Source organism: Stegodyphus dumicola, chromosome X2 (assembly GCF_044657685.1).
Source record: "Stegodyphus dumicola isolate Sdum_Otavi_A_Nest chromosome X2, ASM4465768v1".
NCBI lineage: Eukaryota > Metazoa > Arthropoda > Arachnida > Araneae > Eresidae > Stegodyphus > Stegodyphus dumicola.
Window position 1 is genome coordinate 84,805,855 of NC_140781.1, and position 26,013 is coordinate 84,831,867.

General features: G+C 34.0%; 1 protein-coding gene across 7 annotated transcripts in view; it reads right to left on the reverse strand.

Annotated features, from left to right (window-relative positions):
• The window catches only part of LOC118179348 (histone-lysine N-methyltransferase SETD2-like), a 205,043-nt gene that overhangs the window by 105,375 nt on the left and 73,655 nt on the right, over positions 1 to 26,013 (reverse strand). For all 7 annotated transcript variants that reach the window (XM_035348531.2, XM_085808858.1, XM_035348536.2 and 4 more), the window contains 2 exons: positions 22,536 to 22,737; positions 3,851 to 3,948 (listed from right to left, as the gene is read on the reverse strand). In XM_035348531.2, coding sequence (XP_035204422.1) covers positions 3,851 to 3,948; positions 22,536 to 22,737 — 300 coding nt within the window. The remainder of the gene's footprint in view (positions 1 to 3,850; positions 3,949 to 22,535; positions 22,738 to 26,013) is intronic.

Consider the following 26,013-nt stretch of genomic DNA (forward strand, 5'->3'; position numbering starts at 1 on the left):
GTTTCTGTAAAATCCGTAGTTTTTCATGAATTTCCGTAGAAACTACGGAGAATCCGTAGTAGTTGGAGTCTATGTAATACCTTATGTCTATTTGTTGCACATACTTAATACATATCTGAATCCAGAATAAATATATTCTTGCATCGAGAATCCTGCATAAATCAATTTGAACACTTATCAAAGGTTGGTGCTAGATATCTTATCACCTGATGCAGTCTCTGCTGGTCCTAAATTCTGCTATCAAGCACCTCTCTAAGTTCTAAATTTTTGCCACCCCTAAATTTTAGATCCCAGTGCTTACCTTAAATTCTAAAATTATTTTCATCTTTTAATTTTGTTGCTCGGTGCTTCTCTTAAATTCCAAAATCTTATCCTCCCTTGATTCTGCCGCTCGGTGCAGCCATATGTGCTTTGTCACCACTTCTGGGTTTATATGAAAAGCAAATAAGTTATTCTTAATTTAAATAGCCCTAAATGCAATCTTTCAGCCTATGAGTATGAGTATCATTAACAAAATCTATTTTTAGCATATGGAAAGAAATTTTTGTTACATTTTCCCTCATCAATATTTCTTATAGTGCACTTACCTTAAATCTGCAATCATTGCCATACGTAATAATGTCAACATAAAAGGTTACCATACTCCCTTAAGTACTAATTATATAAAAAAATTTGGGCATTGCTGCATGAGTCATTACTCAAATTGTCATGTGTTGATAAACATGAGGTGATGAAAGCGAAATATAATAAATAATGGTTTGCCAGGTTGGTGTCCAGGTTATAAAATAAGTAGGTGTGAAATCAATGATGTTTCTATGTAGAATGTTTCAGTTTGAGGTGCGTGCCAAGCATATAGCTACGTAACCAAATAAATAATCTAAATTACTGTTTCTTCAATAACAAGGTATTTATATTAGTTTAAGTTATTATTTTGTGCTGAATGGAAATTAAAAATCAACAAGCTCCATATCTTTTATCTACAGGGGAAAAAATCAAATGTGCATGCGTAAAGCATTTAAAAAAAAAGTTTTAGGCGGTTTTGAGGTCCGGATTTTAGATCATTCTGGATATTGGAACTCGGACTTTGTACTGTATATGATAAATCTAATTAGAAGAAGATGCCAAAGTAAAGTTAGGAAAAAGAGATACCTTAGGTAATGCAGATTTTGAATAAATATAATAATTTCAAATGCAGGGTGATATATAAGTTCTTTTTCCTCAGGACTAGAAAAAAATTTTGTGCTCCTAAGGAAGAGAGGTCTATACACTTGAAATGAGTAGAATTTTATTCAAAAATCTATACCAAAATAATGCTTTTTTGTTTTAAGTTATGCAATAATATGTAAGAAACCACTGTATCAAATAAAAGTAAAATGCACATATCTTCAATATGCAGTGTTGTGAAACATGACACCATAATTGGACGAACAAAATTGTATGCATAAAACAAAACAAATATTATTAATTAAAATTTAAGTAAATTTAAATCTCCATTCACAACGAGAGCTCTTTAACTTAAAAAAAATTCATTTATATGGACTAGAACTACTACTGATAGTCATATCAACATTATGAGGCATCTTAAAATATGTCAATTTCATTTTAAATAAAATTTTAAAAAATGTTATACTTTAATTTCTAACATTAACTGCTCATTAAACTTTATAGTATATGCACTAATGATTTTGAGGATTTATTTGATTTTGCATAAATTCTGATTATTCAATTATAATGATGAAGGAAATGTTTGACATTGATTGCAGGAGCCAAGTTTCAAACAGAGTAGTCCCATGATTAGCGAATGTGATACCAGGGATAACACCCATAGTTAACACAAACTCACAGGTTAAAAACACAGAAAGAAAGAATAACCTTTATTATAAGTTACAGAAAATACTATTAACAATTTACCTGAATTTTAAAATAGTTTAATTTAGAACTATTTAACAGAAAACTTCAAAACAGAAAGAACAGTTTTTGTTTACAATACTCTTGCATTTAAAAAGCAGTCATTGGGAAACAGGATTAATAGCTGTACACTTAATTTAGTCTTACAATTGAGCAATTTATTTTTAAAGGATGATTTAAAATTTTTTATATATTCCAGATTATGTACAATTAAATTTTGCACTGTGTGGTAAAAATAATTCATAATTACTGTGACATCATCTATTATCACTGTTATTACTCTGAACATTTTTTCCTTTTTGTATTTCCAACAGAAATTTTGCTTTATTTATTTAGAACAACTCTTCAATGAGTTGTTGAAGATATTCGCTCCTCGTAAGTTTTTTCCAGTTACTTCTTTGTATAAAATCCATGAACTAATCCCTGCAAGATCAAGAATATTGTAGAACACATGAACTGGCCACCTCCTTGATCCTGCCTTCACAGAATATTTCCAAGCCGAACAACTCTTCAATGAGTTGTTGAAGACTTGTACTTTCTTTAGACTGTATACTAGACTTGTACTTTCTTTTCTTTTTCAGAACAAAAGAAAGTACAATTCAGATACACAGACAAAAGCGGATACTACTGAAGAGTGTGCAGATACGAAAAAGGATTTCAAGCTTTCAAGTGTAGAAACAAAACTGTAGATACTTGTTCTGACTGTAAAATACCGATATGTGGAAAGTGTACAAAATTTTTAAAAAGAAGTTGCCCAAAATGTGCATGAACTGTGTAGGAAATCTTGACTGGTAAGAAACTAAATATTTCTATTAAAGTTGTCTGTATATTTTACTAACTGTATACAATATTCCATATTGTAGTATCCTATTATTTTTATCACTTATTATAACAATTTAATGCTAAAAATGAATAAATGTCATTGTCAAATAATTACAGCGTACTTTTAGCATAACAAGGGTTATTTAATTGGAGTCAATTTCACCCAACCACAGTTTTAGGTATACTGAAATTGCCATGGTTCTAGTGTTTAAGAACGATATAGTGAAATATATAAGGATTCAGAGAATTAAATGGGCAGAACACCTGTGCAGAATGGATGAAAATCGTGTAACTAAAAGATCTTCTCGGCCAGACCATTCGGCACCCAAAAAAGAGGGAGACCTAAACTTAGGTGGCTCAACTGTTTGGAAACAGATTTAAGAATTTTAAAAATAACTAACTAGATGTCCAAGGCCAAGGATAGAAGAGCTTGGAATTCGATTCTGAGGAAGGAAAGGGCCTATTCTGGGCTGTCTGGCCACTGAAGAAGAGGAAGATGCAATGAACCATTTGTCGCAAACACTATTCAGAAATTTCGATTAAAGAGCTGCCATTGCTTTTTGGACATAATTCAAATATCCTATTTCATTGGTTATGGGAATAATAAGTTGTCACCAATTAGTTCGCTGTAGTATTTATGGTCATTCCAGCTGGTGGAGGTGCTTGTGGACATACACTAGTGTGCAAAACTTAAAAATTTATTTTTGAATATACAACTTTAAACTGTTGAAAAGAGATGTTGTGCAAAATACAATGAAAACTTTAAATCAAACAAACTATCTGAAGAAAATCATATATTTCAACAAAAACAAATCTGAGTAACACGCCAAAAAAAAAAAAAAAAAAATCTTATCAGAGATAAATATGAAGCCACAGGATCAAAGATTCACAGTTAAATATGAAGCAAATAGATTTAAAATACCCTTACTTTACCCACAAGATTAAACCTATCTAATACTTGGAAGCATGCTTAAAGCATTACACTTTTGATTATTAACAATGAATTAATCAGGCAAGCAAAACATACACACATATAAAATTAATATAACTTGAAACTTATAGAAGGAAAATTAACAAAAATATATAACGTTTAAATAAAAAAAAGGGAAAAATTACAAACCCGTAACGTTGAAATCTATAATCAAAAGTAAGCTCTTCTCCAGCTTTAAGATCTCGCTTAGCAAAAAATCCAATCCTGAGCTCTCCATTTACTGTCCACTTACATGTAATAAAAAATAAAAATAAATATACACATGTAAGGTTAACTGAAATACAATATAAAAAATGCAATAAAGTAACACTCAAATAGAGGCTTGTTGGGCTGATCTTCAACAAACCAAAGCCAACCTAATAAAAGTTACAGAAAGCAGTGCTTAATGTGATCATGTTTGACCATGCCTATTTTCACAATCTTAAATGATGAGGGAAAAAATATCCTTCAAAAATGTAATGGAATTTGACCATTTTAATAAAATTATAACTAGAAACATAATAATATGTGACATTCATATTTTAATTAAGGCCACTGTCATTACTATTGGAATGTTTGCAAACTGTTAAACAAAACTGTTTATAATGTTTCTGGAAATTATTTGACCAATGCTGCACTACTAATGTTAACACTCAAAAAGCATATTTCATCTCAGCATTTGTAGGAAATTCACTGAGTCACCTTCAGAAAGTTTATCGCATGATGTGCTTGGATTTGTTTTGGAAAGTGATTAGCAAATATCTTCTGTCACCAATGTTACAATTTGAAGTTTTTCATCAGGGTCTACCCATATGTTAAATTTCTCACAATTTATGGACAGTTAAAGATGCTGCTTTTATTTCTTAAACTTAATTTATTTCATCATTTAAAAAAAAAATTACATATTTAAAATAATTTTTTATTGTCTTTACCAAAACCTGGCTCCAATATATTCAATACAAGTAGTACACGAAGATAGCTTTCTTTGTTAAAATAATTGCACTTACATCCATATTATAAAGTACTTTAATACTTAGCTCATAGCAATATTATTGTTTCACTGTTGTAATAATTCATTGATCAAAAGCTGAATTAATAGAGTGTGGGGCTACCTCTCCCCCCCCCCACACATTTCTTCGGCGCTTCGAGTTCTCTTCACGCATGCGCAATAAGAATATCATCTCTGCACAACTGCAAAAAGAGAACTTTTCGCCTTCTGTTTTTTTTACTACAGTCAAAAGTCGTTAATTCGGACACCCATAATCCAGAATGATCTATTATCCGGACCTCAAAGCTACAAATTTTCTGCGCATAGGCATTTACGCGTGCGCGTAAGACCTTTACGGCTGCGAATATGCGTGTGGGCATGCGCAAAATACGTTTCCGCATGCGCGTTTAATGTATAACGGACAGTATAAGCTAAGCTAATATTATCTAATTCAGTTAATGTTGTAGATTGCATTGTTCCTTAATCTTTGAACTGGATCCAGCTTATTACTTTCTGCAGACTGTTAGAGCAATTTTATAAAAGTAAGCTTGAACTTTCGATTACGTCAAATAGAATTTCCGATATACATTTACTAATATGTAAAGGATCTACAAAGCGAAAGTATGTTTCAAAATCCAAAATCTGTTTATGAATTTCACGCTGCTCTGTGGGGGGGGAGGAACGCTGCAACGCACAATGAATTGGTAGTTAATGTGTCAGCACTATCCTTATCTTCAAGGCAGATGTTTTTATTTTATTTGGCTTATAATTCCCAAAAAATTATGTCTGTTTAATACAATTAAAGAGAAAGTGTTATCACATGAAACGAAGCAACTTAAACAACTTACACTGAAAGAAATGTTTAATAAAGTAAACAAATAAATATTAAGCTTTTTGTTGAGAATAATCACACGTACTCCTCGTTCTTGTTTTAATGTCATGTATTTTAACCGTAACTGTTTTATACTTTTGCTTAGATTGATCTGGCAACAGTAGTAGTAGTTCTTGGTCATGGTTTGATATGTACAAACGTGCTGTTCCATGTGCGTGAAATTCCATCATTTAATAAAGCCTCTACTTAATTACATCGGCCTCTGATTCACCTTTTTTAAATCTTTACAGCAGAGCGTAGTTCTGATATTGAACACGCTAGAGGCGAAGCATTTATATTTGCTTTGTGGAACTTATTTGTTTGGAACGGAATCACGCGTTAAGTGAAATTTGAAATGGTAGCACGTGATGAAGTATTGTGTTGAGCCATTTAACGGTAAAAACTTTTCTCTGTTTAAACGCCGTGTTGGAGCTGTGTTTGCGGCCAAAGAACTTGATAAATATTTAGACTTTGAAGCGGATGAAACGAAAGTTGCTGAAATCAAAGATGCAAAAAAGGCTTACACGTTGCTGCTAACCCTTCTAGATGATGCCGTATTGGCGACCATGTAAAGTGAATCTTCTACATATGAAATTTAGAGCAGTTTAAAGAATAAATACCATAAGGTGAGTGCAGTTAGTCAAATATTAGTACGAAAGAAATTATCGACACTGAAGAAACATTGAGATTGCAGTATGCAGTCACATATTAACGAACTGTTGGCGATCGTAAATGAACTGCAGCTCTCGGGTGCTAAAGTCAAAGATATGGATGTGATTATTTATTTGTTGATGTCGCTACCTTCTGAGTACCACATTATGAAATCGATGATTGAGAATCAGCCAAATGAAATGCTTATGCTGGACTTTGTTATGCAAAGGCTCTTGAATGCTGAAGAATTGCAAGGTGAGAGAAATTCTTACGATTCTCGTATTTTTGGCTCAAGTAATAACGTAGCTTTTAGCGCTGATAAGCGTGATATCATCTGCCACAAATGTAAAAGTAACGGTCATATTGCCAAGCTTTGCAAGAAAAAATTAGTTTGTTTTGGATGTGGACGCCCAGGGCATTACAAGAAGGATTGCTGATTTAAGCATAAATCAGATTATAGAGAATCGGCTGCAGTAACATTCATGGTTGGTGAGCCTGTTGGAAATTTCATTCTGGATTCTGGAGCATCTACACACATGTGTAATAAAGTTGAGTAGTTTGAAGAAATTAAACCTTTTTCTGGAACTGTTGCATGTGCTTCGAAAAATGAAGTTTTAAAGTTAGAAGGTATTAGTATAGTACCTGGAACATTAAATGGAAGAGAAATATTACTTAAAGATGTGTTATATGTGCCTGAGTTGAACGGTCAATTAATATCTGTGAAGAATATTCAAAAAGCAGGTTAATTTTTAAGAATGATGTAGCTGTTATTGAAAAGAGGAATGAAAATTTGAGTTTGCTAAACTCAATGAGAAAGGACAGTATGTGAGTCAATTTGAACCTGTTAAAGCTTCAAACATACAATGCAAATCATAGTGCAGAATTATGGCACAGGCGCATGGGGCACTCATCTGATAAAATATTAAAAGAAATGGGTTTGCCAGTATCAGAATCACCTTCAAGCTTTTGTGAAGAGTGTATACTAGCAAAACATTCCAACACTCCTATGAACAAAGGTCTTAGAAGCAGAGAGCATGTGCCAATGAGAATGGTACACACTGATATATGTGGTCTCATGGATCCACCCTCTAGGGAAGGTGAAAAGTATTTTGCTACAATCATAGACGATTTTTCTTGATTTACTGAAGTGCTATTTCAAATTTGAGATTTCTAGGAATAAGTTTTGAATATTCACAGAGCAAACTTACTTTAGGCCAAAAGTCTTATGTTGAAAAATTGTTAAATAGATTTAGAATGTTAGATTGTAAGCCATCTGATACTCCTCTGTGACAAAGTCAACTTCATCAAATTTTGTGAATGGTGAAAGATTTCATGGCCCTTATCGTGAATTTGTAGGTGCTTTGCTGTATCTGTCTATGACAACTCGTCCTGATATTCTGTTTTCTGTGAACTGTCTGAGTCAGATACAAGAACAACCCACTAACAGTGCTTGGGCTGGTCTGAAGCAAATTCTTCGATATTTAAAAGGGACATCTGAACTTAAATTATTATTTTGTAAATCTAATAGTGTTGATATTATGATAAATGTTTATGTTGATGCCGATTGGGGGTCAGATACAAATGATAGAAAATCTATTTCCGGGTACATTATTTTCTTTAATGATTGTTCTGTAACTTGGTCTGTTAAAAAAAAAAAAAAAAAAAAAAAAAAAAAAAAAAATCTATTGCTCTGTTCTCTACGGAGGCAGAAATTTTGGCTTTAGCAAAAGCTATTCAAGACCTAACTGTATTTTATAATGTATCTAAAGAAATTTTAGGAGTCGACAATATTAAAGTTTCAGTTTATGAGGATAATCAGCCTGTAATTAAAGCAATATTAAATGAAAATAATTGTATTAGACTAAAACATTTGGATATTAAATTAAAGTATATTAGGGATATTGTAAAATTGTATGGTATAAATCTTGTATATGTTTCTAGTTAAAATCAGTTACCTGATTTGTTTACAAAATGCTTCCCTAAACCAAGATTATGTTATTTAAGAGATAAATGTAAAATAATATGTGATTAAGGGAGGGTGTTGAGAATAATCACACGTACTCCCCGTTCTTGTTTTAATGTCATGTATTTTAACTGTAACTGTTTTATACTTTTGCTTAGGTTGATCTGGCAACAGTAGTAGTAGTTCTTGGTCATGATATGTACAAACGTGCTGTTCCATGTGCGTGAAATTCCATCATTTAATAAAGCCTCTACTTAATTATCATCGGCCTCCGATTCACCTTTTTTAAATCTTTACAATTTTTCTTTTTGTAAAGTTTGACACCCTTTTGATCATAATTGTTCTTTAATTCATAAATTACGGTTTCATATTTTTAATTTTGTAATTTCTGTATGCCATCTTACCATATTTAAACTGATGATCTATAATCTGAAAAAATCGATAATAAGGAATCGCCGAAGTCCCGACGAGTCCAGATTAACGACTTTTGACTGTAGTTCATGTATGCGTTTTACTCATCGCTGAGATTCCTGTTATTTATTGCCATGTACATATTTTGATTAATTAAAGAATTTATTTTTCTATATTGGGTGTCTAGCCATTAATCCAACCCCAAATTGGTGACTACAGCATTAAGAAGAACACGTTTTTAATCATTCGAACATGTCTGTCGACAATACTATCGTTTCAATGCAAGCACCTGCAATCAACAGAATCTCAGTTAAAGTACCGCCGTTTTGGGAAGATAATCCAAGTATTTGGTTTCACCAGATTGAAAGCCAATTCTTTAACCCCTTTACGCTATACTTTAATTACCTTATTTCTTGTTTAAATGCATATTTTACACATTTTATTTTCATTACACACCATTTTATAACTTTTAACATTATACATCTGAAAACTAAATATATTACTTAAAATTCTCTTTTCGTATGAAAAATTTGAAAACAGGGATCTACACACTGTCCTACGTTACATTCCTTGAACTCGTAATAACTTATTTGCCGTTTTGGAGGATTTTTCCGGGAATGTGAACAAACGAAGCATCGTCGCCTCATTTTCTTATCAGTCTCTTCTGAGCAAAGTTTTGGAAAATGTCGTTCAGTTAATCTTTCAGAATCAATATCAGAATTTTAGAATCAATATCTGAAATATTTTGCATCATTTCTGCTATTTCATGCTCTGTTAAACATTTTCGACGCTTCGACATTGCAACGGTAAAAACAGAAAAAATTCACGTCTAACAAGATCTAATTATTTTCTAAAAACTGAACTGCAAACCGAAATACCCAACGCTTTAGTGCAAATAAAACTTCTCTACTTACAGTAAACAACTACCACATGCGAATAAAGTGCGATTTAAAGAGACGTCATAAATCACGCCATTCGGAAACATTTATTTCCCCGTTTGTTTATATAATCAAAAGCACGTGTATGCGAGTCATGCTTCTCTCATTTCGAGTAGAAGGTCTAATTTACATATATATGAAACCATATGGACATACAGCGCCATCTTGTGGCAGAAATTATAGTTTATCAAACGTTCTAGGACACTGGCACAAATACGTGACAGTCGGTAGTGGACGGGAAAATGCTCTGGCACGCCTGCGTGTTGGCCGGGAGGTGAGTGTGTTTGTTGCTGGCACGTAGACATGACAGTCGACGCGAAGGGGTTAACAGTGGGATAACTACCGATATCACAAAATACCATATAGTGGTAGGCCACATCGAGAATGACATCTTAAGTCAGATAAGTGACATATAATTGATCCTCCTCCAGTTAATGATGCTTATGACACTCTTAAAAAAAGATTAATTGAAGTATTTTTTTATTCTGAAGAACAAAAATTAAACTTTTGAGAGACACTGATTTACTCCAACAAATGCAAGAACTGGCAGGACCTCTCATCGGCACTGAATTGCTAAAATCATCGTGGCTTCAACGCCTTCCAGCCCACATGCAAGCCATATTGGCCTCTTCTGATATCAAACTTAAAAAATTAGCAGCTATGGCTGACAAAATCTCTGACATCACAAAGTCCTACTCAGCTTCATGCAATGGACACGACATCGAAAGTAACTTATTCTACTGATAAAAAGTGATGCTTTAGATAATTTACAGAAACAAATATCTGATTTAAATAAAAAAGTAGATAAAATTTTTACATTTTATTCTCATGTTCGATCTCACTCTCGTGGTCGTTCTAATTCTAGACCTGGATCCTTGCCCATGAATAAACAAATTGAAAACACATCCATGTGTTGGTCACACCAAGTTTGGCAAAAAAGCCGCTAAATGCAACAAACCTTGCACTTTTAAATTGGAAAACTAGATGGCAAAGCGTGTGTGGCGACGAACGCCATAGGCCAAAATAATTGTCGCCTCCTTGTATATGAAAAATCTTTTAAGAACACATTTTTTGGTTGACACAGGCACTGAATTGTTTGTTTTGCCTCCTACTTCACAAGACCGATGTAAACCACAACCATTGCTCAATTTAATTGCAGCAAATGGTACCAAAAGTGATGTCTATGGAAAATGGTTAGTCAATTTAGACATAGGTTTACGCCGAATTTTTCCATGGACTTTTACTATTGCTAATGTTTCACGACCAATTTTGGCCATAGACTTTTTAAGTAATTATGGTATTATGATTAATTTGAAATAAAAAAAAAATTAATTGACAGCATGACTAATGTTGAGTCAGATGGCAAGATATCACGGGATACTGTACTCAACATTACAGTTTTACAACCGTTACATGTGCTTAATGATTTACTTAAAACATATGACTCTCTTTTTCAAAATGTTTTAAAACAGCCTTTGGATAACAATATTCTTGGAATTACGAACGTAATCAAAACTAAAGGTTCTCCAGCAGCAGCTAAGGCTAGGCGCTAGCACCTGACAAATTGGCTGCTGCAAAAGCAGAATTCGCTTATTTAGTGCAAAAAGGCATTTGTAGCCCTTCTAAAAGCTGCTGGAGTAGTCCTCTGCACATGGTAAAAAACCGGGATGGATCTTGGCGGCCTTGCGGGGACTACTGTAAATTAAATTCAATCACTGTTCCAGATAATTATCCAATTATACATCTACATGATTTTACATCTAATTTGAACAATAAAACTATTTTTTCAAGATTAGACCTCAAGAAGGCTTATCACCAGGTACCCATGAATAAAGAAGACATATCAAAAACAGCAATAGTTACTCCTTTCGGATTATTTGAGTTCAACTACATGACATTTGGTTTACGTAATGCTGAGAGCAAACCATGCAAAGATTACTCGATCAAATTCTGTCAGATTTAAATTTCTGTTTAGTCTATATAGATGATATTTTGATTGCTTCATCATCCCTTGATGAACATACACTTCACATCGAAGAAGTTTGAGATTAAAAAGTCATAATTTGACTGTCAACCTTCCTAAATGCACATTTGTTGCAGAATGCGTAAAGTTTTTAGGTCACATTATCGACAAAACAGTTTCTGACACAGGCTACAAACCTGGTTCACACAGACCAAAAAAGAAAATTACTCTTATGTGCAACGCATCAGACAAAGTCATAGGCGCTTTCGTCCAAAAACTCAATGCTAAAACATGGGAACCATTGGGATTTTTCTCCAGAAAATTGAGCGATATGGAACAAAAGTACAGTACGTGCGACTGAGAGCTGTTGGCAATATTTGCCACTATCAAATACTTCAGATACCTGCTTGAAGGTACGAACTTTCAAGTATTTACAGATCATAAGCCACTCACAAAAGCATTTTTCCAAAAGTATGACAAGCTCTCACCTCGACAAATTAATCAACTTAAGTTCATCAGCCAGTTCACTACTGAAATTCAACATGCGAGTGGTGCAGAAAACGGACCAGCCAATGCTCTTTCTCGCATCAAAATGGTTCACTCTAAAAAACAGATCTTTGTGTATAAACACTTAGATATATGTTCTCATGTTTTTCTACGTGTAGACACAGTAAAACCCTCCTTGCATACACCTTTACATGGGTCCGTACTAAAACTTTTACCATATCCATACTTGCCAACATATGACACTCAAAAATCAGGAGATTCTTCACAATGTTAAAAAGACTTTTTAAATGATAAAAATATAGTTTTTAATAATGAATTAACTTTAAATAATTACTATTTCTTAAATGCAAGCAACACAAAAACACCTTACATATAAAAACATTTTTATTACTTGCATCATTTAACAACCCAAAAAAAAAAAAAAAAAAAAAAAAAAAAACTTTAATCAGTTTTCATACAAATGTTATGAACAGTGGCAGATTTTGCGTTCCTTAAGAAAGAAACTTCATAATTTTGTTCATAGCAATTGCCACACAGGCCTGCTTTCGCTAATAAAGTTTTTCTAACGTGCCATCGCTAATATTAGCTCTAAATTTAGTTCACGCTTTCGCAACAACACTGCAAATCCTCTCACACTCTGCATTACTATGGAGAACTGTCAAGATGGCCAACATAATTCTAGACAGTTCACTATATTTTAAAATTTCATCAGCGCCTTTCAGTTTTCCAATTAAACTCCATTGGGTGTCAATCTTAGCTGATTTTATAACTTCATCCAAGTTTTCTAATTGTAAACTGCAAAATTGCGACTGCAATATTATCAGTGGCAACATCAATATCATCATCTTTCATGACTAAATGAAGTAACACCGAAAATCTGTTCAAAAAGTACCTTATATCAGAAATAAATATCAACAATGATGTGTTCATCCACATTTATTGGTAAAGAAGCTGCCCCTCTTTTAGCTGCTAAATTTAAGAGGTGACAGCTGCACCTCATAATATGCAAATCTGAATTTTCCTTTCTTAACATGCCTGCAACACCAGTCTTTAAGCCTGGTGTATTATCGGCACCAAGTGCTAAGCAATTATCCAGAGGGATTGCATTTCCTTTTAAAGTTTTAATAATTAGCTGTGCTATATTAAAGCCTGTCGAATGTCCTTCTAAAATGGGGACAGAAAGTAAACTGCACTCAATTTCTGAAGACTCTGGATTAAAAAAAGAAACAAAAATAGGATACAGTTTTGAATCAGTATTATTGCTTCCATCCCTAGAGGGGCAGAACGGAGCTGTTTTAATGCAATCAATAACTGAAGATTTATTTTTCAAACCCGTTTCTTTATCAATTGCACCTGTTCTCGTCCTTGCACTTGAGTATTTCTTAATGATTTCACTATCGGGAAACAGTTTTCTAAATAAAGCTGCAGCATGATCCGATGCATTCAGTGGCAGGTTGTGCTCCAGTAAAAAGGCAGAGAAGAGACATTCTGCATTAATAACTTTTCAGTCCTTTGTTTCCGAAGAAAAATTTAATTTTTCATTTTTTTCAAAACAACTGATGCTGTCCTTGTGTTTTTGTGTATGCGCATGTTTGAGAACATCCAACCTTCCACCATTCGAAATCGAAAAGTTGTAACAACAGACATTACACATCGCAAATTTATTACATTTCCTTTCATTTTGGAAATAACGGAAGGAAAGTCAACTGTGTATGATTTTTGAAACGTACACAAGTATTTTACCTTTCACGCAGACATAACAAAAGATGATAATTTCTAAAACTATTTTTCGAAGGCACGTGTACTCACACAACTCAGGACAATAATAATTATTAGTATGCGTGCCCCACTTAACTATGGTATTACATGCACTGGACCCAACTAAAAACCCCCATATCAGGTAAGGGGTGGATCACAGTCAACTTTTTCCCGAGAGGAACAGAGTTCACATTCGCTACGACTCAGGGGCCCCAATCCGGAGTGGCTGACTTTTTTAGGTTTTCCTCTGTGTCCATGGTTACACCTGGGCGCACGGGGTCACCACTCCCGGTTCTCAGGTTTCGCCATGGATAGGCAAAATATTGACCTGGCGATTTGATTGGTCGTTAATTGCTCATGCCAGTCCACCGACTGAGGGTTTGACATGGAATACGGTGATGACCACGGACTGGCCATGGCACGCACCGCTACCAATACCATGGGTTTACACGGAATACAGGTCAAGAGGCAAAGCCATGCCCGTTACCGATACCACCAGCTTCGGTGGCCTATAGCCTTTCACCCCTTGGTCCAGCCGTACAGACGGCCTTCCCCCAGGGTTCTGGAACTGCCAGTTTCGTAATTATTTACCCTTAGGATGCCCTGTCAAGATATAAATCGAGCCAGAAACACCCCCCTCAGGACAAGATGAACGAAATAACTAAAGAACACCCAAATAACAGCCTTGAGCTTGCTTTGTGCTCATTGGCTAATATATGCCAGATGACAATGCAGTGGAGCTTGATGCCCATTGGAGAACGGCGTTTCTGGATACGTATGCTCACACTCGCAAAGCAGAAGTTATCTGATTTGCAAGGTTTTGTTTTAGATATAATCTAGAGAAAATTCAATTGCTTTCACACGTCTAAAATCGTTTTTTTGTTTTGTTTTGTTTTGTTCATATAACAAAGTATTAAGCCAAGTTCCATAAAAATCGTGAAAAATTTTAAAAATAAGAAAAAGTTGGGAGAGCGGTCAAAAATCGGGAGTCTCCCACCTAAATAGGGAGAGTTGGCAACTCTGCATATCTAAACAGGGACACGATATCACTGTGTCTATCGACACAGTAAAACCTGCTTATTTAGTCCCAGATGATGTATCTGAACCTCCTAGTTTACCTGATGTGGACAAGGCCTCATGGCAGCAACGAACCTATCCAGTAAACGAACAGCTACCTGTAAAAAAGTGCTCCTGCGAAAGCAAATTATCAAACTCATTCAGGACTTCGTGTCCACTTCCCAAAACGATTTGTGGAAGACTAAATTTTCCCCTTTCTTTTTCAGATTTTTAGCAGATTTTCTTTTTTCCAAGAAAGGAGATAGTGTGGGGCTACCTGCCCCTCCTCTCCACATTTTTTCGGTGCTTCGAGTTCTCTCCGCGCATGCGCTATAAGAATATCATCTCTGCGCAACTGCAAAAAGAGAACTTTTCGCCTTTTTTTTTTTTTTTTTTTTTACTAGTTCATGTACGCGTTTTACTCATCACCGAGATTCCTGTTATTTATTGCCATGTAAGTATTTTGAATAATTAAAGGATTTATATTTCTAAATTGGGTGTCTATTAATCAGACCCCAAAAGATGTGGTATTTGCCAGTAAATATATAGGGTGTCTCATAAAAAAATGCAGATTTTGAATTGTGCTGTACTATTTTGCTTGAAAATTGTCAGTATTTACTACTTTTGTTATCCATTACCACTAATTAAGCATTTGTTGCTTTAAGTTTAGATCCGATGAAACATTTCACTAAGGAGCAACGCTTCATAAACATGAAAATTCATTGCAAAAACAGGACGCATGGTTCATAAATATCTCACGATTTTTGTGCCTGCTCTAGAAGAAACAAATACTGTGAATGGTGGTTTTGGCAGCAGCTATCTGTCGCATATCTCACAAGTCAACAAAACACTGTTTCGTGAAAATTTCTTGAGTGAACCGACTTCATGGCAGGTGACCAAAAATGGCATGAGATGTCTTTTTATGGAATTATTTACATCAAGTCAAATAAACAAATCCAAACAGTTTCCAAACTAAATACAGACTTAAAGAAAAATTAACAGATCATCAGTGAAATAATCAAAAATGATTGTTAAAAGTCATTGTGAACTTCACCACCACCAATGCCCACCAAAAATGTGGAGGTTGATATATGTCAAATATTTCTCTACAGTATTAGATTAGAGTGTATGTAGGAAGAAATAAAAATTTTTATTCTTATATGTTACTTTGACTGATTTATTACCTTTTTAAAACCTGCACAATTTATAAGATACTCTATACAATTTCAATATGCTTCAGAAAGGCATGTTATGCACGGCCCAGATGTCAATAAATAATAATATCATACTTCAGTTCCTTATCTGAATTCAAAAGCAGTCCAATAAAAATTACTAACATCATCCACGCATTGAATTATGCAGTATGATCTAATATATGGACCTCCAGGCTGACACTTTTTTTTTTAATTTTTTCTTCCAATAAAAAATTTAGGGATGCAGAAATCTCAACAAAAAGCAGGTGCATCATAAATGTGAGTTCTGGCTCAACTAACAGGTTCGGCATGTCACTTTCTAATACCTGCTGGCTAGGGAATCGCAGTGCAGCCAAAGACAATACACAAACTGACACTGATGCAGGCCATCACACCACCAGCCAAAAGAAAAAGATTCCCAGCCTACAAAGACTGGGAATACAATACTCAACAAAAAGCATATCTAATGTAGATGCAATTTTTATCCCAAAAGGTTCCTCTATGTCACATTCAGAAAAATAGTAAACCTTCATAATCAGGTTTGAAAGTGTAATTGTCGCTAGTGTCTATACAGTCAGTGGCCACGGTGCAATTTCTCAGTTAGGTGTTTGAAAATTATATAGAGGAACCTTTTGGGATAAACTAACTGAGAAATTGCACCATGGCCAGTGACTGTATAGACACTAACGACAATTACACTTTCGACAGCGTGATCATGAAGGTTTAGTATTTTTCTGCTTGACCTAAACAATAAGCAATGCCACAAGACAAATTTGTATGGAAAAGGATGTTGCTTTCATTGGCACAGCAGTGGGGAAAGGAGAAAAATTTAACAGGATTAGTAGCCACATTTTAGCTAACAGATTAAGCACCTATAAGCACTTTTCAAGCACATTTTAAGAAAAAAAAAAAAAAACAAGAACCTGTCTAATTACATTATACATAACTGCATAACCTTAAAAGAAAAATTAGACTTGTAATTTAAAATATGAGAAATTCAGTATTTATTAAGAGCGAGTGAGTATTACTCAACCATGCAAAACAATTACATTTTTTTAAAAAAATTTAAATAACAGGTCAATTTACAGAACTAGTTTACAATGAAAGGGGGAAAAGACTACGCAGAACTAAATTATATTACAAGATTTAATGATGAAATTTCAGTCCAAAATAGAGAAAATAAATAATAATAAGCCATATATATATATATTATATTTGCTTGGCACCTAAAAATAAATACAATTTATTTTTCCACTCATATTAATATTTAAATAATTTAACTTGAATCAAAATTGTAAACATTTTCTAAACTTTCGTTGTATAGCAGTTTTCCCTTAAAAATAAGTAAAAAAAGGAACATTTCTGAAAACAGAAGACTTGAAATTGCTTCAAGCAGTGATCCTTTAACAGTAAAAGCTTAACTAACCAGCATACTTGGAAATTGCCAAATATCTGAAAATTCTGGATAGTCAAGCGTAACTGGAAAAGAGGAGGGAGTAGATTGTAGCGGTTCCTTAGATTTTTCGGCTAAATAATGCTTTTGACATTTCGATATGTGCATCTTATAAAAACAGTCCAATGGAACAAAAAGATAATATGCTTAGCAAGCACAGTAAAATGCTTTTATCTCTGCAAAATACAGCAAATGTTATTTGTGGAATATGTGTGCCTTAATTCTTCCGTACGTGATATTATGCAATCGGAATCAACAGCTGCCGGTATTTGGAGAATAAATAAATAAACAAAAGGAAAGAAAATGACTTACCAATATGAGGTGTTTTTCATTTTAATTTTGAACAGACTGCGTTAAACTTCTGAAATAGAATCATTCTTTGCCTGGGTTGATAGACCGCAGAAAATTTAGTCCTATTTAATCCAGATTGGAAAGTTAGACAAAACAAAGTCCGTTGCTTGCTTTGCAGCGAACTGTAACGGGTTCAATATTCGAGATTTTGAGGAGAAAGGGAAGAACCCCTCAACTTCTCTACTGTATAATGCATTGGCCAAAAAAAAAAAATTTTTTTTTTGACTATTTGATTACCTTCACTTTATTTAAGCCATTCCAAATGTTATTCCTAAGAAAGCTAATCTGTGTTAACCCATTTTTTAAGTTTATCTATACTTCAGCAGTTACTGCAAATATATTATTATAAATATTCATACACTATAAGCATAACGATCATAATAAACACAAATAATGAAGTGACCCCGTCGAACAAGAATGCAAATTATTAAAATCTTCATTAGAAATTCAAACATATGTAGTCTTAGGTGGGAGGAAAAGAATACAGAATGTATTGATAATTTTCTACCGCTTTCACAATTCTTTGACCAATAAAACGACATCACCTGTTTGTACTCATGCACATCAGAGAAAGGGGTGAAAAGCTATTTCCAGAAGTATGATTCACCACCTGATGTTCCATATAAGGAAGAAAAGTTGTTTATTTAGTTTTGGCTTTGATACAGGGGTATGTGCATTCGCTTAAAAAAAAAAAAAAAAAAAAGGTACTAAAAAAAAAAATAAGTGCTTTTTTTGAAAAAGTAAGCACCTATAAGGGCCTTTATATTTTTATTTTCAAATATAAGAACTTATAAGCACTTGTAAGGACTGCTATGAACCCTGTTTAAATTGTGCTCTTCCTTAATTTTCTAATTTGATCAAGCTTATTAATTTTTTGTAGGCTATTATTACAGCTGTCTTATAAAAATTAAAGTCTGACTTTTAACTGCAAAGCAAAAGCAGGTTTCAATGCAAGTCAGGCAAAAAGTGGAATGGCTGTAAAAAAATTGGATTATCTGTGTCAAAATTATGCACAGAATATGGACAATGGAAGTCAACACAAACAACAGTACGGGGGTACTTCCAAGAACTCAAAGATGACAATATTTTTGCAGACTGCAAGAAATGCAATCATGTTCACAGTAATGTTGCAGCCAGGGTAACTGACACCGACTTTTCTCAAAGATAATGGTGGAATTCTATTTCATACTGTAGGAGTTGGAAAAAGGATATTTAATATGCAGAGAAATCATGTCTTAAAATGTGTTAATTCAGCTATCTTTGAATATATGCACACTGGAAAGCTTCAGTTGAGAAAAATGAACTCTCCAAAAATTTGCTTCGTCTTTTTTATCTAGTTTAGCTATTTGAAGATCTCCTGTGAGTTACCTTCACACCAAAATTCATAATAAAATGAAAAATGAAATGATAAAAACAGCAGCTGGCAAAATGACATTCTTGTAATTTATAGCTGACATAATAGCCATAATGACTTATTACAGAAGCATATAACCAGGTTAAGTGAAAAATCATTTGTTGGGGGGATATGGAAGATTAAGGGGTAAAAAAAGGCAGCATAATTTAAAACAGTGAAGTATAATAAATGTACAAAATAAATTTCAGTATACAATAAAAAATAACAAATAATTAAAAAAATTATGGAGGAAAATTAGACAGGAAATAAGATAACTGATATATTTATAATGTGTGGATGTTCTGATCATAGGCTTAGTCTTTTAATATGTAACACTATTATTAGCAACAAGGCGATTAATGTGCAAAAGTATTTCCAAAATCATCTTACTCCAGCTGCTTGGCTAAACGAATGTAGAGATTATGTAATAAAATAAAATAACAATTGCTTTGCAATATTTATTGGAACAGTCTTTAGAAGCATTAGAAACCTTTATTAAGAATCACAGCCATTACACTAAAATTGCTAATGATTATACTAGCGCAATTGTTTTAAATATTCTAAAAACTGTCAGTACCTATAATTTTTATTGTAGCATCAAAGATTTGCTCTTGTAGCTGAAATCAGTTGCAAATGCTTTGAATAGGACACAGATCAATCATAATCAACATTAGTACCATCTTGTGATTTGCGGTGCTCTTTCAAAAAACATTTCAACCGAATAGTTTTACCATTAGCATATTTACGTAACCATATTACAAAAATACGAACAAAAGAAACACACTTGAAAAGGTTAAAAATAAAACTCTCCCACTAGCCCAAACATATTTTTTGCTAATGTTCTTGAATCCCTTACAGCTTATAAATTCGGGGAAGGTGTTTAGAAAATTTGCGACTTATTACACAGTTACAAACTTGCTGCCAAGTTTGGCTGCTACTGAAAGCACAGTTTCAGTTTTCTTTCATTTATTCTAATAGTTGAAAGAAACTTTTAACTAGAAACTCCTGCAAAACTTTTATTTCATTAAGCAATATTGAAAATATTGTTGAATAGCTTTAAGAATTTTACTTTTTTAAAGTAAACAAAGTGCAATTCTGCCTCTTTATTTTATACTAAAATTACGAGGGTTGGGGCAAAAGTCATGGCAACTATTTTTTTCTTTGTAGATATGTGAACGGATTACAAAACATATATGTGTCGTGTGGAAGTTCTGCAGGCAAAGTGGGTATGCAGAACAACAGATGGCTCTGTCATAGCGAGGGCTCTCAAATCAGTCAGTTGGTGAGTGCCGTGCAAGATGGAAGTAACCCGTGTTGAGTAGCGAGTTTACATCAAAATAGCCGTTCTCCGAGGGAGAAATGCGATGGAAAGTCACAGTGAATTAGTAGAAGCCCTCAGGAATAATGCCCTACCATATCGTACAGTAACATGGTGGGTAGGAAAGTTTCAGCAAGGACGTGTGTCAACCAGTGATGAGCAACATTCGGAACGACCGGTGAGTGTGCGGACCAAATTGGCACATGCTGTCATCGAGTACCTCATGGATGAAGACAGACGATGAACAATACTGGAGTTAGAGAGGGCAAGTGGCATCGAGAAATGCACCATCCACAGGATAGTGCGTAGTGAGCTAGCGTCAGAATCCTTCTTCAGTCAAATTGATGGTGATTATCGCATATGACGTCAGGGGTTCCATCGTTTGCCACTTTGTTCCTCATGGCAGAACAGTGATCGCACAGTACTACAGGGACTTCCTGGTGCGACAGGTTTGATGTGGTGTTTGGGATAAACGTCTGGATCTTGTGGACAGTGCAATAATTCTGCACGACAATGCAAGACCACATAAAGCAGAGTGTGTACGGCAGCTACTCCAACGTTGGGGATGGGAAGAATTGGAGCACCCACCGTACTCTCCTGACCTTTCACCCTGTGACTTTGATCTCATTCCCAAGATTAAGGAACCAATACGTTGTAGGTGGTTTGCAACACGAGAGGACATTGCCAATGCTGTGCGCCAACAGATGACCTGATTCACACATGGTGCGGCAAATGATGAGGCTGATGGTATTCAGCGCCTCCCACATCGCTGGCAGCATGTGGTGACAGTAGCAGGGGACTACATTGAAGGTTTTTAGGCCCAGGTTTGTCATGTGAACTTTATGTATATTTTGTTATCATTCTTTTGCACAGTCAAGGCTATATTGCCCAGTATACTACCCTAATAAATTCATGTTACGATATTTCAGTGCTATTCATTGTCCACACATGTAGCTAAGACCTTGTCCTTTCGTCTGTATATGTCACATTTTCCAACCGGACTGGTATCTTCAAGAAAAAAAATAGTTGCCATGACTTTTACCCCAAAATACGTATTATGTTATAATCATTCCTTAAGTGGCATATCTTTAAAGACTAATTTAAAGCTGAATCTCAAGTATAACAACTGCAACATAGAGGTAGAAAAATATGAAACAAAGTGTAAAAATTGCATGAAAAGTACAATGGATTAGTAATTTTATTTTTCCATTTTCACCACTTTTGCCACCCTCCTGGGGGAAAAAAATGAATAAAAAACTCAACCCTGATTCACATAGTTGCAGAATTCATCAAGTTTGACAATTTAATAATTCAAAACATATCCCTAAATACAGTTAAACCTAGTTAGATTCAACCGTATAGTGTTGGCAAAAAATATAAGGTTTTTCTCGCCTTCTTAGCATGCCTTCAGAGTGTAGCGATCAGCACGCTGGGCACATATTCCAGAGGTCCATGGTTTGATTCCCGGCGAAGGCATTGCTTATTTTTCATCTCTCCTGCTTCCAAAATTAACCTAATGTCTCTACAAAGTGAACCTATAGGGAGTTACTTATATGCAAGAATAATCTTATAAGATCATATACTAAAAATATGGAGGAAAAAAACAAATACTGATATATTTAAATACAAAATTTAAAATTAGCATTATTAAAACTTAAATCAGTGGTTCTAGACAGATGTATTGCTAAATTTTTAAAAGAGAAATAATAGAAGTATAAAATAGTAAGGCCGTGAAATAAAAAAAGGCTGAAAACCACTTTTTTAAACTAACAATGATATTTTAATTAAGTAAAAATTAATTGAATATTTTTACTTATGTAAAAGATTGCTCACCAAACTGAAAACTTGAAAAAAAAAAAAAAAAAAAAAAAAAAAAACTTACTGCTAAGAGAAAATGGTAATATTAGATTGTTTTTCTTTAGATTTCGGAATCAGAATCACAGAGAGCAGCAGTAAAATTGAATAATTTATTCTGTGAGAACCATGATTTATTTAGTTTAAAAGAAACATTTTCTGATTACCTTTTGTGTTTCACAGTTAGGATCACAACTGTGATTCATAAATCGTGAGAGGTTTCCTTTATTTGTTGCATCTATTATTTCATCACTTCTTAAAGCCATGAAATAATAATGCTTTGACTTCTCTCTAGCGTATTGCTTAACACGTTGCTTGAACTCTTTCCTGCTAATGATTTCACCAACATATTCAATTACAAATGTTCCCCTATATCGAAATGAAGGAAATTTTAAAAATTTTACATAGATAAAAACATTAGAAATCGACTTATGGAAGAAAAATTAAATATATACAACTGAATAAAACTAGTCATAAAATATGAAAATGAGGATGTTAAAATAAAATGAAGCATAAAAATTAAAATATTCCTGATAACAGATATACACTCATTGCCATAAAAATTTGCGCACCAAGAAAGAGTTGTCAGAATGAAACGAAATTTTACATATGTAAGTACTACTTTGATACAAGTAAGTGATTAGAAAATCAAAAGAAAAAATTATCATTTATTGCAGGAAAAAGTACATATGAATGGAAGTTTTAGTATTCTGTTGAACCATCTCTAGCACAAATGCAAGATGTGATACGAGCGGGCATTGAGGCATACAAGTTCCGTATGTCCTGAGACATCTCGTTCCACAGTTGCTGTAAACGTGCGTCTAGTTCAGCCAATCTTGTAGGCTGTCCAACTTGCCATCCCAAATGATCCCAGGTATGCTCGATTGCTGACAAATCTGGAATTGAGCAGGCTAGGTAAGGGTGTTAATGTGGCGGAGGCAATCTTGTAAGATCCGTGCTGTGTGTGGCCGAGCATTGTCTTGTTGAAAACAGGCTCTTGGGAGCCCTGCCACGAGTGGCAAAACGTGGCTTAAGGATGTCATGGACGTACCGCTGGCTTGTCATTGTGCTATGGATTAATATTAGGGGTGACCGTGTATCTTAAGCAATGGCACCCATTAACATCATACCAACTGTGGGAACGATGTGTCGCTGTAAAGCGAAGGCAGGATTGAGGCGTTCACCACGGGGCCTCCACACACGAACATCACTGGTCAAATTGAATATAAATTCGTCGCTGAAGACGACCTGGTTCCATTCCATTAAAGACCAATTCTGTCGAGTGCGACACCACTCCAAACAGAAGTGTCAGTGGGTGGGTATCATTGGCAGCACACGTAATGAGCGCCACGATACAAGATATCCATCAACCAGGCATCTTGCGATGGTTTGGCAAAACACAAGAGCCCGTAATGAAGCTGTTGCCTGTGTCATGATGCGTGTCGTATGATGTAACGGTCTTCTCAACGACTGGTTTGTCCTGAGACTGGTCACCGTGTAAATGACGTCTATTCTGTCCACTGGTTCCAACACCTCCTCACAGTAAAATCAAAACAGCCTATCTGACAAGCCACTCGCCGAGCTGACCACCCAGCTTATATCATCCTGATGATTCTTCCCCTCTCGAACTCTGACAGCTGCTGATATTGGCTTCAATGGAAGCATAATGGTATGTCTACCATAGCGTTTCTTTAGCAAAAGATTAAGTACACTCAAACAAGCTTTGCTTACCAGTTTTATACTCCAAGAAGAACGAACTTCAATGTCCTCTAGTGGCATTATGCTATGCACAATCACGCTGCATTTATAATCATTTGCATATCTATCCGACATGTACCTTCATGCCAAGTTTTGTTACGATCCCACAATTATTTCTTGGTGTGCAAATTTTTATGGCAATGAGTGTACATACCAAACACTGATAATGCTTCTTTACCTGTACCAACACCATGCACATAAGTAATATCTACAAAACATAGACTAGTGTTCAAAACGTAAGCAAAAAATTCATTTTTCAACAAACAACCAGGAATTTCTTGAAAAGGACTTTTTGCGATCAGTAAAATGAAAAGGCAACACGGCACAAAGGTGATGCTGTCACGACATGCAAAACTTGAAGAGCCAGTGCGCACAGTGTAAGGCAACTAAAGAGATGAAAGGAACTTGCATTTCTAGACATTTTTCTGCAAGGGAAAGTGAGTTTGTATTCTGCACCAGAAAAAAAAACAAAAAAGACTGTTCTGTATCTTTTATTCTTCTGGGTCAATTGACGAAATTCAAATTGTATTTTTCATGTCTCAAAAGCGCAACATAGGATTTATATTAGATTTATATACAGCATCATTCTAACATATGTATTTTGACACAAAATTGGAATTTTCTGAAATGACATGCCAATTTTCTTCCATATTTTGATTCTACGACTCAAATTATGTCTAAATATTAAATTTTGTAAAATTTACAGAGACATTAAAAAATTTATTTTAGCAATTTTTTTTCGGTTTTCACCGAGAATAATTTACTTGGTAAACTTCTGAATTTATAGCAACCCTTTTACAGAATTCTTTTCTTTCTTTCATTGTAAACGAGTGGGGAAAAAGGTCATTCTTCATACTTTCAAATAATTTTAACAAAGTGCATATTATCGTTTGGCACTATTATTGCTCAAATAAAAGATGCCAAATTTCAAAACGCACCAATATATAAATTCATGTACATCTTAGAAGATTTTAAATAAAAAAACTCTAAATTTTTGCAGGTGTACTTAGAAATACATCTTTAAGATGATGTTAAAGATTTTGTGGGTTATAATACAAACTTCTATTTGAAAAATTTATAAAAATATTTAAAAATTAAAATTTCAATAATAAATAATTAAAAATGTGCAAGTATATTTGGATTAAGCCTGAATTTAGAATTCTAGAAGAACAAATCAAATTAGGATATATATTAGATTTTATATACAGCATCATTCAAACATAGGTATTTTGACACAAAACTGGGGCTTTTTCTGAAATGACATGCCAATTTTTTTTCCATATTTTGATTCTACGACTCAAAATTTTTAAATTTCTTTGTAAATTTCACAGAAAATTTTACAAAATTTAATATTTAGACATATTTTGATTCTACGACTCAAAGTATGTCTAAATATTAAATTTTGTAAAATTTGCTGTGAAATTTAGAGAAATTCAAAAATTTATTTTATCAATTTTTGCCAAGAATGATTTACTTTGTTAACTTCTTAATTTATACCAACCCTTTTACAGAATCCTTTTCTTTTTTTCATCGTAAGAGAGCAATGAGATTTTAAGTTAAAAGATATATTAACAAATACATATCAGACTCAATTAACTTTGAGCACTAATTTTTTAAAAACTACTCATGCGATTTTTACGAAACTTAGCAGTTCGCCATAATTTGAATAGTAGAATCAAAATATGGGAAAAAATTGGTACGTCATTTTCAGAAAAAGTTCAATTTTGTGTCAAAATACCTATATTAGAACAACGTTACACATAAATCTAATACATATAATAAGTCATGCTTTCCAGACATCAAAAACTCAATTTGAATTTCGTCAATTGGCCCAGCAGAATAGGAGACATATAACTGCCCCATTTTAGGGGGGTGCAGAGTACATGG